Source organism: Lepisma saccharinum, chromosome 6 (genome assembly GCF_977018435.1).
Source record: "Lepisma saccharinum chromosome 6, izLepSacc3.1, whole genome shotgun sequence".
In the NCBI taxonomy this organism is placed as follows: domain Eukaryota; kingdom Metazoa; phylum Arthropoda; class Insecta; order Zygentoma; family Lepismatidae; genus Lepisma; species Lepisma saccharinum.
In genome coordinates this window covers 26,492,525-26,510,802 of record NC_139234.1, presented here as the reverse complement: position 1 = coordinate 26,510,802, position 18,278 = coordinate 26,492,525, and the positions used below count along the sequence as shown (strand labels likewise).

Below are 18,278 nucleotides of genomic sequence, written 5' to 3'. Positions count from 1 at the left end.
AGTCCGGTACCACCACCGCTTGATCTAATTTATCCTTCGGCAGGCACGCATCTAGAAATATATGTCGGGGGAGGGTGTCCGAGCCAAGTGTTTCAGAAAAAATGATAATAATAACATTAACGACAACAATTAAGCAAATATTTAAATTAATACATTAATATAATTCATAGGTCTATTCACTTGAATATGTAAATTAATCAATTCTATTATTGTTATTATATGAAATGTTACAAAGATTGTAGAAGAATAGTAATATAACAGCACGAATATTAGCTAATATCTAGCTTACGTGTAGTTAAGATCGCCTAAATTTGCATAAAAACAACTGTCCTGGCAAGAAGTTTAATGTCAAAAAAGGTGATGAATTGAATATTTGCTAAATAACAAAAAAGGATGTTAAGTCCACTTGACGAAAAATAAAATTCCTGATTAATATTTTATTCTCATTATTATAAGTAGTAGTGTACATAAATCTTCATTGATACTGTCATTCAAAGCCTTATGATCGCAATAAAATCCTTCTTCGGCATAAAAAAGTAACCCTCGATTATGCTAAAGAAATATATTTTTGTTTAGCTAGAGCAAGGCCCCAGGAGGATGCAAGAAGCCGTTCCTGCAAAAGTGTATGTTGTACGAAGCGAAGAAACGTGACAAAACCACCACGTATGGAAGGCAAACCTGAATATATTTTATATCGCACATTTACAGGGCCGTGCCTCCTGAAGTTATAAAAATCCCAACTTCAATGATTCTTTTAGACATGCTATAGTTGAAAAAAATATGTTTAGATGCACCAAAAGTGCATCATTATCAGATTATACATATAACGTGTTATTGGAATCAACATATTTGTGTAAATTGGGTGCCTCCCCGATTACGAAGTAATAACGTCGAGGTCTTGTAATCAAGTGTCCCCGCGTTCGATACCCAATGGAGGCACAAAGTGGATCGGATCGCACTTTAAACTGTAGGTCGGTTCGCGATTTAGCCTATTTGTGAATCAAGTGGACTTAAAACCCAATATCAACCTTAAGAATATTAGAACCCACTAATTCACCCGCAGCTAAGTCAAATTTCACATATCCCTCTTCATCCTCGTTCATAGACTTCCTGCAATATTCTTGTGCATGTGGGTTGCATCCCACCAGGTGTGAGAAATGTGAAGACTTATTCTTTCCCTGTACTGCGTTATTTCTTTTCATAAGAGTAAGGCTAAATTCTCGTTTTATCTGAACTTTTAAAAAATGTGCAAAATACGTCTCTATCTTTAAACAACCACCCTTTCTCATGTATGTGTAAAATAATCCCACTCTGTCTCAGAAAACCTCTTCCTACGATCAAATGAAGGAAACAACTCTCAAGTCTCAACAATTATAATTTTTTGCTTAAATTTCCTATAATTTATACAAACAGTAGCACACATCACGTCCTTTGGCGCAACACTGTCAACAGCTAATGTTACTTTCCTCGTCCTAATAAATTTACTTCCAACCAGTGACGGCGCCAGGGAAATGTGACTGGGGGGGGGGCGGAAAGCTGGCAACAAAATATTGTAAGGGGGCAGTCACATTAAAACGCCCGAAAACACTACACATATATATACATATATAATAATACTTATAATAATAATTATTATAATAATTATAATTATTATTATGATTATTATATTCATGTATGGTGTTTTGTGTTTGTCTTTTATTTAGAGTGGACGTTTACTGCCTAAATTTACTTCTTCATTACGAGTTTATCTCCACATGATTCGTTTTAATAAAGACATTAATTATTTTTTATTGATAAGTTGCGTTGTCTCTAGTGGCCTATTTCAGTATTGGAAAACATTCATAATTTTATAATTCATTGTCTTTCTTGACATGAAACTACTGATATAAATATTTTAGTTATAAGATAATAATATAAATGACGAAAAAATGCTTCGAAGAGTTTAATTTTCTTGCAAAATAAACGTGACGTGGGAAGAAATGAATCTTCTTAAGTATTAGAAACATTGTGAGGCACTTCTCCTGTAGGAGAATTCTGCTCTATGTGCTTTGGAGAACACATTGCCCACCTTTGGTACGTCCAGGACTTGACATTTCTTCTCAATGGCAAGAACAGCCAAATGAGGCAGTTTGCATCCAGCATCCTGTTTCGAGCAAGCCTTTTCAAAGTTTTTAAGGACAACCATCTTCGTAATGCTGAAGAGTTTTGGGCAAAATTTGTGTTTCACCTTTCAGGGAAATGTTATCACAGGATAAAAAAATCAGACAAAGGTTACAGTTATCTCATAATTCAAGAAATATTCTGACCCTGGCATTACTTACTCTTACTCTACCACTCCAACGTATGTCTGTGCTACACAATTACAGGAACCTAGGGGGTTCATGGGAAGAAGTTCTTCGATTTTGATATGTACGAGAAAGAGCGAACCTGCATCCAATGATAGAAGAGTGGCAAATCCTAATAAGCATTCTTTTACCTGCTCGCGATATGTTTTGAATCATATTTTAAGTGTAATTTGCATTTTAAGGTTCACGTTCAATACGTTTCCAAATAATATCCCCTCATTATCGAAGAAATTCCCTTTGTTACGGTTTCCTCAGACTCATCATCTCGAAATTCAAGTCCCTGAATAGTAAGAAACCGCGATGAATCCACAACAACTGACATGGAGTGTCGGGTTTTCTTCGATCACCTTTGGTCCTGGGTTCGATACCCAGTGGAGGCACTTTAAACTGAAGGTCCAATCCCGATTAGCCTTACTGTGCATAAAGTGGACTTCAAACACCAAATCAACCAAACAACCAAATCTTGAATCAACTTTGAATGTATTTTAATAAATAGCGTTGTCACTAACGACCACGATTAGAATAATTTGCCCGTACTACAGATGATGTCTTGTGGTCCTGAAAATATTCGTGATGTTTTAAAACCATCCACATTCAGCACTTTTTCCCATTTCTTAAGACTGGTTAAAACTTAGGTTAATCTCGGCTATTACAGGACATAAATGAATGAGAAAATCACCTATGCCCAGGTCGGTGCTCGAATCTTGAACGAAAGTCACATACACATAGCTATATATATACTAAACATATTAATATTTGTTAATCAAGTTGGTATTATAAGCAGGAAAGTGATATCATGCAGAATACACCACTTTGAAAAGGTGAAAATCGTCATACTCTTATAAATGAACTCTCTTATTATTCGATATTTAATTAACTTCAGTTGGAGGGCCCCAGTGGCGGGGGGTGGCGAAGTGTCTGACATGGGGCGTCCCCCTGCCTCCTCTGGCGTCGTCACTGCTTCCAACCCTCTAATAACTTCGCTTCTGATAGCCTCACCTTCGAAATGGAAGCTTGTGTGTCGGCGAATAATACAAAGCACTTGTGTTCACTGTCCCTCTTTCATTCAAAGTCTGCCGTTTTCCTTTTCAGCTTTTCCTGCAAAACTTCCTGTCAGCAAGCAAAGCAAATTACAGAATTTTTATTGCCCCTCCCTTGCATCAACCTTCATTCCTACTTTAGGCCTGGATTTATGGCACTTACCCGCTACTGCATGTCAACCTCGCCCCTATGTTTGGTGTTACCCCCTGAAGCAACGCTGTCCATTGTTCAAAACGAAACCTCTGTCAGTTAGGAAGGCCGAAAAATAGTCTCGGAATACACCCTGGCCGTAAACAGGCTCCCGCCACCCTGACATTGGTGTCAGCTTCCCTCTGAAGTTTGATAAAACTACTTTGTGAAATTTGTTTAGTAACCATTGAAAATGTAGACAGTAGATACTACATGTATTTTGATCATAAACTTGAAGGCTAAATTCACAGAATAAAAAGAACAGCTACAACATTCCTTCATCTGATTTACAGAAAGGCTAATCGGGACTGGACCCACACTTTAAAGTGGGATTCAAATCACTATGTTCCTTCACCGGGTATCGAACCCGGCACCCCTTGATTACAAGGTGACGACGCTACCACTGTACCATCGGGGAGTCCCCATAGAACAACGTTTCCTTCTACGACGATTATACAGAACTTAGTGCACTTCCTTCATTTGAAATCTAATCTATATCAGGCTCAGTATTTCGTTATTACAATCCAAGGAATAGTATTCCCCGTAAATAAGAAATAAATAAATAAAAAAAAGCATTGGAAATAATCTTCAAACGGACGTAAAAATTCGAATCCAACCACATGTAGAACGCCTGAGGGAAACAACAAGAATTTTCTCAACAAAGACATTTCCGAAATTTCCTTAACATTCTAAAAATTTCGCAACCCGTGCAAATAATCACGTGGCAAAATCTTGTCATGGTTCCCTATAAACACTAAAATCACCAAATTACTTCTTTCCATAATACCCGTATTTTCCCCTCCTCTTTAGCTCTCAGCTGTTCGGAGTGGGATAATGCAAGATTATTTGTCCCTAATTATCTCTTTCTCTTAATCTTGCTAATATCTTCGACTCCTTAATAACTTTCCCAACAACTCCTTATCAATTTGTACTGCCATGTTTCCCACAATGTTTTTCCTACTTCCTAATAACATTCACTTCTGTGATACGTTCTCACGCACGATTACTTCACGCGGCGTATTATTTTACTATTAATATTAACTTAATAATACTCAGCGGTGAACGGTGAGACTCGGTGAAGTACATAGACTCCTCTCAGGTACAGGGATAGTGTTAGGCAAAGACAATATTCACAGCACAGAGAAATAAAACCACATTACTGCCGTATGTATAAACTGAAAAGTTTTATTCTTTATTTATTGCAATTATAATGCAACTATACTTGAGACGAAGGCGAGGATTTCGCTTTGTCGATGAATTGACTCAATTAAAACGCATAAACTCAATGCGTGGCTATCGGCAAGCCTATGATCACATAGACCTAGCTTGCGCCCCGAACTACCACACCAAGAGATATGCAATGATAACTGAGCCAATATTTGCTCTTTAGCCTTTTATTTCCAAATTAATCCTTAGGCTAACTTTATTGTTTGACGTAGAATGGTTGCAGTATTGTGCATATCATCAATGCATGGCTATCGGCGTACCTATGATCACATAGGCCTAGCTTGCGCCCCGAACTACCATACCAAGATGTATGCACAACACCGAGGAGTTCTTTTTAAGTTTAAAAAGCTTCGTCGATCCGTGGCGAAAAAGTGTGATGATTCTTACGCGATATCCTCCCTTTTATACTATTTTCGAGAACACAGATTAAAGTACAGATGAATCATTCACTATCTACAAAAGGATACTATCAACAAAACTGACATCTATACATCTTTAGAAATACAAATTCGTATAGTGCACTCTTGCAAACATGAAGATACATTAAACTACTCATAACAGATCATAAAATACAATAAACATTAAACAAAAGATATATATAGGAGTAGGAAAATAGCGGAGCTGGATCGCCCGGGCGAGTCGTAGCCTTTTACGCTGTATATCTTAAGGTACCTTCACGGGAAATCACCTATAGGGTAGTACCTTCACGGTTAACCCCCGAAATCACCTATAGGGTAGTACCTTCACGGTTAACCCAGTACCTTCACCGGAAAACACCTATAGGACACTACCTTCACGGTAATTTTGGACGAACCGTAGCCTTTTACGCTGTATATTTTAAGGGTACCTTCACGGGAAAGCACCTATAGAGCAGTACCTTCACGGTTAACCCAGTACCTTCACGGGAAAGCACCTATAAGGTAGTAGCGAATCATAGCCTTTTACGCTGTATATTTTAAGCTTCACGGAAAAGCACCTATAGGGTAGTACCTTCACGGTTAACCCAGTACCTTCACGGGAAAGCACCTATAGAGCAGTACCTTCACGGTTAAACCAGTATCTTCACGGGAAAGCACCTATAGGGTAGTAGCGAATCATAGCCTTTTACGCTGTATATTTTAAGCTTCACGGGAAAGCATCTATAGAGCAGTACCTTCACGGGAAAGCACCTATAGAGCAGTACCTTCACGGGAAAGCACCTATAGGATAGTACCTTCACGGTTAACCCCCGAAAACACCTATAGGGTAGTACCTTCACGGTTAACCCAGTACCTTCACGGGAAATCACCTATAGGGTATTATCGTCACGGTAATTTTGGACGAATCATAGCCTTTTACGCTGTATATTTTAAGGTACCTTCACGGAAAAGCGTCTATATGGCAGTACCTTCACGGTTAACCCAGTACCTTCACGGGAAAGCACCTATAGAGCAGTACCTTCACGGTTAACCCAGTACCTTCACCGGAAAGCACCTATAGGGCAGTATCTGCACGGTTAACCCACTACCTTCGCGGGAAATCACCTATAGGGCAGTATCTTCACGGTTAACCCAGTACCTTCGCGGGAAATCACCTATAGGGCAGTATCTTCACGGTTAACCCAGTACCTTCGCGGGAAATCACCTATAGGGCAGTAGTGAACCGGAGCCTTTTACGCTGTATATTACAAGAGTTCACGGTGTATGTTAACCTCACTGTCAGCGTTGGCAGCTCTGCCATCAACATTTCACCACAATATTTTTACGAGTTAAACTAACCTAGTGAGTTGGCAACATGTCGTTTACGCTGTATATTACAAGAGTTCACGGTGTATGTTAACCTCACTGTCAGCGTTGGCAGCTCTGCCAATCAACATTTCACCACAATATTTTACGAGTTAAACTAACCTAGTGAGTTGGCAACATTTATTCTATCATGCATTGTTTGAGCCGCAAGCTAAATTTAGCTAACAAATCAAAACGAGTGCTCTTCAGGGGATGAAGTATGCTTTCGAAAACAAAGAAACAATACAAATTCCAGCATTTCCTCTACCGATGAACCTCTTTTCTGTTCTTGGTTAATTACTCAAGGGAAAAAAGGGCTTCGAAAGAAAATCTTTACCAGTAAAATATCTGCGAGACCTTTTTTCGAAGCAAGAAGAGGAAAAATTAATAAAATAGTCTGAGCAGTGGGAAAGAAAGAAATGCTCTATAACATGCCAACCAACGTGTTCGGCTACAACAGGAGGAAATCTGGCGCCACGCTTCCCAAGTACGTCAAGATATCCAGCGAAGAGGTCGTCAAAGCTCGAGACATGCTTGACGATGCCTTGCTTGCTTTCCGAACCGACCTGTTGGCAGCTACAATCATCCACTTGAACGGTATTGTGAAGCAGTTCGAAGAGAACATTGGCAAGATCTTCTTCATCTTCGACAACAATAGCATCTTCTACGATCTCTCTCTAGGTGGCGGAAGTCTCCGAATTGTGAACTTGCATCCCTCGAGCGGTGTCGCGATAAGTCTGCATCACGGGGAGAGTTCATTCAGGATCAAGCACGACAACATGAAAATCGGAGTCTCGTACGACAATGTTTCCGTCGGAGATCGTCTGTACGCCGAATCTATCGAGACGAATATGGAGCATCCGATACCGCTTTTTTTGGAGTTGGTGCTCTCCTATCCCGTCGCCAGTGTCAGTCGTCTATCGTAAGCAAGCAAGTAAGCAAAATGCAAGAAAACAATGAAAATAATAGATCCATATTTTTGCATCGGAGCCTTTGTTGTCTATAAGCCTCATGAGAGCAGCTATCGTGAACGAACTGCACAAACCTGTCCGCAGGAATTATCCTCGACTGCCCGTGGTCACCAAAGGGATAGATGACCTCTGGCAGGCCGACCTCGTGGAGATGAGCACGGGGAATCTCAAGGGGCTTCACAAGATCAACAAGGGGTTCAGATACCTCCTCACCGTGATCGACACTTTCAGCAAGTACGCTTGGGCGATACCCGTTAAAAACAAGACCGGGGTCGAGGTCAGCAAAGCTTTCGCTTCTGTTCTCAAACAGAGATCCCCTTGTTTCCTGCAGACCGATCGAGGCAGTGAATTCTACAACTCTGCCTTCGGGAGGATGCTCAAGGAGAACGGTATTCTTTACTATTCAACCTACAGCGAGCTGAAAGCAAGCATCGTGGAGCGATTCAACAGGACCCTCAAGGGGCTCATGTGGAAACGGTTCACCCTCCGCGGGAACTACAAGTGGGTGGATCTGGTGCCCGAACTGGTGGAGGAATACAACAACCGAATTCACAGGACGATCGGGATGAAACCCTTGGAAGTGACCAAGCGAAACGAAAGGTGGCTGCTCTCCGAAGTGTACTGCAAACGAAACACTGGCGAAAAAATCAAGAAACCAAAGTATAAAATAGGAGACAAGTTGAGAGTGAGCAAGTTCAAGCGTCCCGGAGTATTCGACAAAGGTTTCACTCGAAACTGGTGTACAGAAATTTTCACCGTGACCGATGTTCTCCTGCCTTCATCACCTCCCTACATCCCCACCTACAAGCTGAAGAGCACCGCGGACGGTGAGGACATCGAGGATCGATTCTACGAGCAGGAACTGTCCGCCACTAGGTTCCCGGACACTTACCTTGTGGAGAAAGTGCTCCGACGCACCAAGGGCAAACTTTACGTCAAGTGGCTCGGTCTTCCCTCTTCGCAGAATTCTTGGGTTGATGCTATCGATATTGTATGAGCTGGGAGGTGACCAAGAGGCTCCCGGACGTTGGCGAAGGTAAAGGAAGAAAGAAAAATGGCGAATTGCTTCCCGAAAGTATCAGATGTCTCATCGTGGGGCCCTCGGGTTGTGGCAAAACCACATTGATGGTAGACAATTTCATCCTGGCTCCCCACTGGCTCGATTGGGAGAGCAGACACCTGTACGTCTTTTCCAAGAGCCTCGAGCAATTGAAATACCGGCAGCTGATTGCAATCTACGACGATCTTGAAATAGCCACCTTTGCCTCGCAGATGGTACCTTTGGACGAGAGTCGTGAGAATTCGGTGGTTGTCTTCGACGACGTCATCCTCGAGAATCAGGAAGAGGTTCGCAACTACTTCACTCGAGGTCGCCACAAGGGCATGGACTGCTTTTACTTGGCTCAGACCTTCTCGAAGATCCCCAAGCAGCTGATCAGGGACAACGCAAACTTCATTTGCTTGTTTCGGCAGGATGCCACCAACCTCAAGCACGTGTACGACGAGTTCGTCGGAGGGGATATGACGTACGAGTCGTTTCGCAACCTCTGCGCGCATTGCTGGAATGCTGACGACTACGGCTTCGCCACGATAGACATGACTCGCAAACCGAACCAGGGGAAGTATCGTAACAAGATCAACGAGTTTATCGTGATGAAAAATGTAATATAATAGTACGAGGTGAAGAAAAATGAATACATCACGATCTGCTAACCTTCCTGTGGAGCTGCTCTATCAGATATTCAAGATTGTGTCAGGTAGAGAAGAAGATAACATCCACAGAATAATTGATATCGCCGATAGTTCACCAGCCGTCGCCATGCCGTGCCAGATGATCATGAAGGACCACATATTTAAAATCACGGGGAAAAAGATCGTGAATACCGAAGATCTTCACGCAATAACAGACGAAATGGAAGACTTGCTTGATGGATATCATAAGCAGAGTGTTAGAAAATTTTCAGATGCATGGTACGAGATGAACAACAAAAAAGATAAGATTATCGACAATATCATTTCATTGACAGCTCTGTCTTGTTTCTTCCGTCGAAATAAAATAACAAAATTGTAAGAAAACAGATAGGCCCAAAACTTCATTTTGCAATGTCTAAAAGGAAAGCCGAAGAAAACATCAAGTTGACCGAGTACCTTGCTAAACGATTTAAAGGGTGGAAGGAAGAGAATCGTGGATATTATGAGCAGAAGAAGCGACAGGAGCAACCGCTCATCGATGCGATCGGTGACCTGGGCAAAGAAATCAAAGATGTTGCCGAACATAACAAGGACTTGATCACAGAGTTGGTGCCAGTGGCAGTTCGCAACATTACGGACTATCCTCCCACTCCTCCTTCACCCACCACAACTCTCCAACACTTCCAACTGCCGTCGCTTCCCACTAGGTTTCCGTCGCCCAGCAGCAGCAGCAGTTCGTCTTTCGTCGAGGGAATACGATTAGGACCGACCGCAGCCAAATATCTGAGCACCAAAGGCGATGACAGAGACGAAGTTTTCGGTTTGTATCCATCACCCGACCCTTCCGGGAGCGTCGTGTGGAAGATAGGCAGTTGGCACGTCACGTTCGACAAGGACGATATCATCATCTACAACGAGAGCCGAGCGGGACGCAGAGGTTTCTTCAAGAAGTACGCAGGCACGCCAGGGCTATGGGAACTAATCACTAGAAAACGCCCCGACGCCAACGTGTATTCCGAAGAGGATTACGACAATTACAAGGAAATTCTCAAGATGACCGATGCTTTGTATCAGAACAACGACCCATCTCAGAACAGGGTCAAGTCAAGTAGCAGCGAGAAGTACAGGAACATTATCAAACCGTTTTGGAATGAAATCAAGCAGCAACCCACTCGCCTGCCTACCGGCAGCGGTATCAAGCGCTACTCCAATTTGCCCGTGGAATTCGTGTGGCTGGACGATGTTCGCAAACTCGTGGACCGGCTGCTGGTCATCGCCGGAGAAGAAAGGGCCGGAAACAGAAACTTTCACAACGAAAAGGTTGGCATCGTGGACATGATCGTTTCCAAACTAAGCCGCTTCATCGTTAACGAACCGAAAGGCATCGGGTATCTGATCAACATCATCAACATCTTGCCCCCGCGATTCTGGAAGCTGGCGGAAGGGAAGGGACTCATCAACGACATCATCAACAAATTGCCTTTCGAGATGCATATTCCCGGCTACCAATACTGCGGTCCCGGTACTAAATTGGACGCTCGACTGGATCGCGGTGATCCGGGGGTTAATCCCTTGGACGCTGCCTGCAAAGACCATGATATTGCGTACCGGGACAACAGGGATCTCGCAGCAAGGCACGATGCCGACATGCAGTTGGAACACCGGGCTTTCCGGAGGGTAGTCAGCAGAGATGCCGGCATGGGTGAAAGACTGGCCGCTCTGGGAACGACAATGGCAATGCATACGAAAAGAAAACTCGGTTGGGGTTTGTAACAAATTTGTATTTATTTCATTTCAATAAAAAATATCAAAACTGTTCAATGATTCTCTCGTTCTTTACATCGTAAACAAACTTTTTCCCTGCAATCAGGACCACGCTGCATACTGTATTGTCTGGGATCGCCTCTTGGAAATCCACAACAACCTTGATGCTCGTGCGGTCGCTGATCACCACCTGCTTGCGTTTCGATGTGTTGATCACGTACATCGGACGTTTCTGGATAAACTCCGCTGGCGTGTAGTACATGTCGGTAGATCCTTCCATGGTGACCCTCTTGAACGCTGTTTAAGCTTCGTACAGCTTCAGGTAATCATCTTCCGCGAGGTTGTAGTTCTCTCTGGGGAAAATCTCGTTCCGCCCGTTCTTAAGGTAAATGTTCCTAACTTTGCAGTAGTCGAACATACTCGAATCCGCATTCTGACTGCCGTCGCGACCAGTTTGAAACACGACCACCACGAAGTCGGGCATGTCGTACTGGATGCTGTTGAACTGTGTCGTCACGTCGAACTCGAAGTATCGCCCGGACACTGTCCTCTGCAAGAATTGGTACAGCTGAAACTCGAGCGGGATGTTCGGGTTCTTCAGGATTTCTGCTTTGATCTTCGTGGCGTGGTTAGCTTCGTATTCGATGATCGGCATGCGAAGTTCCATGGATTTTATCACGCACTTACGTTCGGACGGGAGGCTCGCATCGTCCACGGTGCCCCCAGCCGTCGCGGATTTCCATCGCAGAAACAAGTTGTTGTCGTTGGACGCTCTCTTGAAAGTGACCCTCAGACCGCCCTTCCACATGATTTCCTTATAGTCGGAGAAGAATCCATAGAGGAGCCGCAGAGGGAATAGCACGGTGCTGAGTTTCCCGGGTAATTTGTTGTCGGTTTCGAAACCCGCCGCTTTGTAGTACGAACTCTCTGGCTTCGAGAGCGTCATGCTCGCCACGATGGTCGAAGTTAGTCCGGGGTTATCCATCCTGTCGATGACTGTACCACGCTTTCTCACTTCCACCTGGGAGAAGAGGTGAGGGACGAAATTGTCTATCAGCCTGATGTTGGCTCCTGCGGGGTAAGCTGCATTTTCGTCCCTGGTGACAATTTCGTATCTGATGTAGAGGTCAGCGCGATGAGGATGCACAAACCCGTCACCAACGTCCACATCAAATTCGATGTCCTTGTTCGGTTCGTTGAGGTTGCCAAACGTCCTTCTGTTGGGAGGGAAGGACTGCAGTTCGTAACTTTCTACGTGATCCATCGTAACCGTCTATTTTATTTACAAGATAGCCAGTACGGCCGTGCTCGTGGCTCCGGCGAAATCCACCAATTCACCTTTCTCGTTCGTTATAGTCAGTTCTACTTCACTGAACTTGTCGTGCTGGATGGGAAAAAAGATCGGTTTGGCTGGTTCGTAAAGAATCGGCTCCAGGAATTCCGAATTGGGCTTGAACGTTGCAATTATACCGGTTTCCTTGTGTGTTTGGTCCCGATTTGCGTCCGTCGATACAACCATGCCCTGAGCCAGGTTGCAATGTACGTTCAAAGTTTCTATGGACAGGAATTTGGGAATAGAGGACCCGACGTGCTTGATCCCCGGCGCCAACCTGCTGTCGTTAGGGAAACCCAAGAGCTCCCCGATGGATCCGAGGTTTATTTCTTCTGTGGCGGACGTAATCTCCACGCGATGAGTGACCGAACTCTCGGAGAGGATGACGTTCGAAGGCAATTGGGCTTGTAGCGTAGTCAGGTTATATTGTCCAGGCGAAACGGTGATCTTCTTGCTTCCTACGTGGAGGGTGTTGTTGTATTCGGTGACGTTGCGAATCAAGTACATGCTGTAGAAAGCCACGAGCCCCAACGACTCTTGTTGCAGAGTGCTCCTGATTACATCGTAATGCAGTTTCAGTTTGAGGATTGAAGTCTCGCTGGACAAATAAAGGACTAGCATTTTTCTTTTATCGCTATTGTTTTATCAAATCCGTTGCTCTCTGAAACATTTCCAACGACGTCGAGTCCCCGCTGCCGGTTAGTTGCGAAAGAATGACCAGCATTACGACGCAGAGATGACCGCAGACCACTTCGTCGAAGCCCTGGATCCTTTCGTCGTTGTAAAATATTTCGGACGTCGTTTTCAGGTAGTTCGCAAGCGCGAGAAGCGGAACGCCACCGAAAGAATCAAAAACGAAAGCGCTTCCGTCCTCGGCAATCCAATAACATACCCAGTGGGTTCCCGGGTTGAGAGAATTATCCAAGTTAACTACTCCGCTTTCGCCGCCACTTCGGGGTCCATTAGCAGGCAATGTATCGGACATGAACACACCTCTGAAGTTTATAACGTTGAACAATTCAGCTAGAGACTCAATATCTTCGTTTGAAAGGGGCACTTTTTTTTTAGGTTGAATTTCTTCAACGCTGCTGCGGTGGTTTGTTTCTTTGTTCTTCTTCTCTTCAATCCGGAACCAGTAGCATTCATCTTGCTTTCCACGGCAAGGTTGTGTCTTTTTTGCTCTTCGAGCTCTTTTGTGTTCTTCTTGGCATCGATCACGGTTTTCGCGATCGCGGCACTGCCACCTGCGAGACTTCCCACGGCTCCTAGAGCAGCGAGGATCGCGGGAATGCTGAAAATGAAACCTCCCTGCTTTCTTGACCTAGACTTTTGCAACTTGCTTAGCTGTGGCCTGCTGAGAAGGAGCTTCATCCCGTGTCCCTTCTTTAAACATTTGTTTTTCTTCTCGCGTTGCTTCTTCGTGAGTATAGAATCGATGCCCGAAACCTTTTTGAGTTCCGACTAAGGGATTTGATAAGCCACTCCTTTCGGACGCATTGCGAAGAACTCCTATTTTATTATGTCTGTTTATTTACTTACTGCTATCCGTGAACTGCATTCTGCTTCAGCTGCTGCCTTCTTTTCTCTCTGTGCCAACCCCAAGACCAACATTGGGATAGTGTAGGAAAGAACAATAAATGGAGTGAAAAGGTTTTGGTGATATGAGACTGCTGTTTATTTCAGCAAAAAAAATAGATGGATGCCGGAAATGAAGTAAATAAAAAAGTATTTTGTGTGTATGCGTACAATTTAATACAGAAGCGTGTGTGTGCGTGCGAAGTGGATTCGTTACAGGATTAGCCTAATTACAGATATTGCATGATTTGGACTTCTCTCCGATTGGTGAATAGCCCCATGGAACGGTGTGAATACCGCAGTTCAAAACTTTTCTCTTGTCGTCCTCTGCATCCAACGCCACTTTGTTCAGTTTCACGGTCTTCACATCATGGTCTATGCTCTGGAACCTCCTCTCTTCCCGCAGGATGGGGAGTTTCTTCTTCAGGCATTTGATGTAATCCTCGACGTTTAATTTCCCCTGAACAGTGCTTTTCTCAACCCCCTTGGACTTCTTGATGGTGGCGACGGTCGTTCTGATATAATACGATTTAGCCCTGAGTCCCACGAACTCTCTGATGATCTCACCGTTCATTTCGTCCTTCATCAATCCGGGAACTTTCTTGTTTCTTGGCAAAATGTTGTAGGGGTTCGGTTGTGGATAACCCGAAGTGTCGAAATGTTCCTTCAATTCGGTTGTCATGCCCCTGTACGGATCTTCCTTCATCACATAAACGAAACTGTCCGTATCCATGTAAGCAATCTGGATTTGATTTTTGTATCGTGGCTTCATGATGTTGTAGTGGAACTCGTACATTTGCAGTTTCGACAGTTCGAGAATTGCAGCCCCCACGTACGTCGGTTTGTTGAACGTAATGCAGGATTTGTCAAGATGAAGCAACGTCAGGTTCTCGTTGAAAATTTTCCTGCTCTTGAAGCGTGGGTTGGCAACCCACTTCATGCATTTTTTTTCGTCCGAAACTATCTTGACATTCTTGTATTTCCTTACATTCTCCATTGTTTTTCCGTAGATGGCGTTGTTCATCAGTTTATACATATCCTTATCCAGGTCAGATGTCGCCACCTGCCGCTTCTGGGTGTTCATGTTGATGTAGGGTTCCAGCCATTTGCCCTGTGTGAATTTCAAAACTCTGTGCACTTTAGTTAAAACAAGACCCTTCTGGAGATAGAATTTCAGCAGTTTGCAGTGCACTACGTAATGATCCTTCCTCTCCAACGTCAGAAGCAGTTTTGGTTGATTGGAGCGAGGAGGACATTTTAGCTCAGGCGCCAGAGGAAAATCCGAATGGAGCTGGTGCAATTCTGAAGGATACTCTAAGTCTACCTCCGCGAAGTATCCTGTCGATCCTTCAAAATTATCCTCTTGAAGCAGATGTTTCAGTCCTTCTTCGGTGATGTCCGACCACTCGAAATTAGACTGTGGCAGCTTCTGCGTCATCGCATAACCATACAGGTTGTTGGCGTCCAAGTATATTATGTAGCTGGACTCCTGATTGGGATCGTACTCGTCTCCCATGTACTTGTTGTTTGCTTTCGCTTGTCTTAAACACCATTGCACGATGCCGCCCCTAATACATTTCTCGATGAAAAGCTGCATGTCGCATTGATCTTCCGCGAAAAGTTGCAATCGAATGCTACTGGAATACAACATGGCATTCCAGGTGAATCCCGGAAGACTCACGAAGTGCGCAGGGTCGACTTTGTAATCACGAATAGCGGTTTGACGAAACGCTTGGAGCACGTCGAATAGGAGAAGCACGTCCAGCTTCAAGTATCGATCGTGGAAATCACCCAGCGAGCAGCATCGAAACTCGTTCCACATACGTTTGGCGTGCGCATAGTCTTCGTCGGAACACACGGACTCCTTGAAGGTTGAATTGAAAGCGTCTTTCGACGGAAGATCCGTCTCGTCGAACTTTTCGGGCCCGTCGACGTACTCATATGGGTACACTCCTTTCCTTCGAATAGCGTCCAAGGACACATCTGGGAAATGATCTCTGGTAACTTCCGGCACGTCCAACATGGCGACGCATTTTTCGAGACTAGCCTGGAGAACGCGGTAAGAATCGATGAATCTAAGTTCAATTCTTCTGTATTTTGGCTTCTTGCCAGCAGCGCACAACGTGCACTCATCGTCGCAGAGGATCATTTTGCTCATCTTACCATGATAGCCCGGTGGAATATTCACCCACTTGCTGATAGTAATGTATTTCTCGTCGGTCTCGGCAATCACACGGATGGATTTTTTGTCATAGCCCAGCTCTTTGATGAAATGGTGAAGATCATAATTGCTGAGCCCGTGGAAAAATACCGGTACAAACTTGGCAGTTTGAAGCTTCAAATTGCATCTATGGCATAATGGACGGATGTACTGACCCGTTACGTGATTGTGGTGTGCCACTTTTATCACACAATCATCAAATTTGGACCAGCAATTTGGACAATGTGTTGCACAAACAAACCTCAATTCTTCGTCTTCGGTAAGATCATTCATGGGTTTAGTCCTGAACAAAACATCACCCCATTCCTCCACTTCCTTGACTAGGAATTCCAGGAAGCGTTTTCCAGCCTCGGGTCCTCGGTAAAGAATCGGTTCCTTGTTATCTTCGTCCGCTCCTGCCATCCAGTGCACGTAGTATGCGAAACTGCAAGGTATGTGCTCGTGGTAGGCAGTAGTTGATGATTTCGCCGGATCGGGGTTGCAGATCGCCATGGGCTTCAAGAATGCCTCGAAGTCCGCAACGATGACAACGGGGACCTCCAGCTGGGACTTGTACTTTCTGAAGAAATGAGAACCACCAGGGAACACGCACCTGGATGGTTGATGCTGCAGGCATTCTCTGAGGTGATCCTGCAGTCTCTCCTTGGCGGTTCTTGAACCTAGGTTGCTGAAAAATACCATACATCGATAACAGATTTCGATTTTATGTTCATATTTTGTTATCTCGCTTCTGACCAGCTTCGAAAGATCACGGATGAGGCAATAATGATGCTGTTTCATATTTTTTATTAAATGCATGTGCACTACATTCACCTCATCACCTACAATTTTGCTGATCCGAAGCGGGAAAATATCTACTTTTTTGTTGCTGATTGTATATCCATACACATTTACACCGATTGGAATCTCGTTCTTTTGTTGATAGGCTTTTTCGAATTTTTCGATTTTTGCCAGCTGCACAGGAAATGTAACGTCTTCGAAATATTCATCCAATTCATTATCGTACTGGCTGTAACTTCCAACGCGCGTAGAGTTTTTTGTTTTATGATGCAAATGGGCCAGGAGGCACCATTTGAAACACTGGTTGTCGTTGTTTTTAATGTTAAGAACGGCTTTCTTGTTTTCGATCACCTGCGGGAGCTTCACGTAAGTCGATCCTGAAAGAGGCTTGTATTTGCTTATGTTGATGTTGTTGATGTGTGTAGTGTTGCAAACACTCCAACCCGATCCTTTACCTTGAAACTCTTCCTGCTTCCGGACGATCTCATTCATTAACTTGTCGTAAAGTTCGCTTATCACCTCCCTATCACTTTCCAGCAGAAGTTGTTGCTTTGTTCTACTGGAGAACACGTGAGTTTGTTCCGACGGATGCTTCTGGAACAACGAATCCAAAACCATGTTGAATTTGAAGGGGCCCTTGTTGAGAGTGGAAACCAAAATCTTAACCACTTCTGCTTTCTTCTCCTCCAGGAAAATTTCGGCACTGCAGGGCAAACCCCTATTCTCGCTGCTGAGGCTGTAATTTGCCAACATATTCCTGAAGGCCGTTCTCTTCGGCTTAATGCATTCTGGGTCGCGTGCTTCAGCCGATTCTATGATCTTCGTTCTCTTTCCATGGCTCAACTGGTTTGAAGACTGCTTTCGCTTTACCCCACTCTTCTGATTGACGATCAAATTTTTTGTTGTTATCACTTTCCTGGATGTTGGGGAAGGTTTGGTGATGCTGGTGGGTTCTTTCGACGAACCAGGCCGTTGAATACATCTTTGTTTATGCCGACTTAGATGGGACTTGGTTTGTGGGATATTACAGAAGGGTAGTGAACTTGGGGTTCTTTCGTCTTCGGAACTGCAGTGGATGTGTCTTGTGACTGCGACATTTTTCTGCAACAGAGAAAGCCAACTTTCAGGGATATGCAATAGGCTATTATATACATATTGGGACATTGTTTTGATTCGAATCTGTAAGTAAACAGTAAGACGCATCAAGATGCCGAACAATATCTTCGGCCACTCTAGAGGCGGCACGGATACCGAGCCACCCGACAACACTGAAATTCTGAAACTCGACCAACGAGTAAAGAAACGTCGCAGCGACCTGCTGACTCTCCAGAACACTCTGTCCTCGAGCCTACAAGATGAGATCACAAGTCTGCAGAA

The 18,278-nt window shown here is 44.1% G+C and overlaps 1 protein-coding gene across 1 annotated transcript; it reads right to left on the bottom strand.

The window, feature by feature from the left end:
* Positions 1 to 14,126: 14,126 nt before the first annotated feature.
* Positions 14,127 to 18,065, bottom strand: LOC145989026 (uncharacterized). Its single transcript, XM_083124325.1, has one exon. It carries the CDS (start codon positions 18,063 to 18,065, stop codon positions 14,127 to 14,129), a length of 3,939 nt encoding a protein of 1,312 aa, XP_082980451.1.
* Between the last annotated feature and the right edge of the window lie 213 nt (positions 18,066 to 18,278).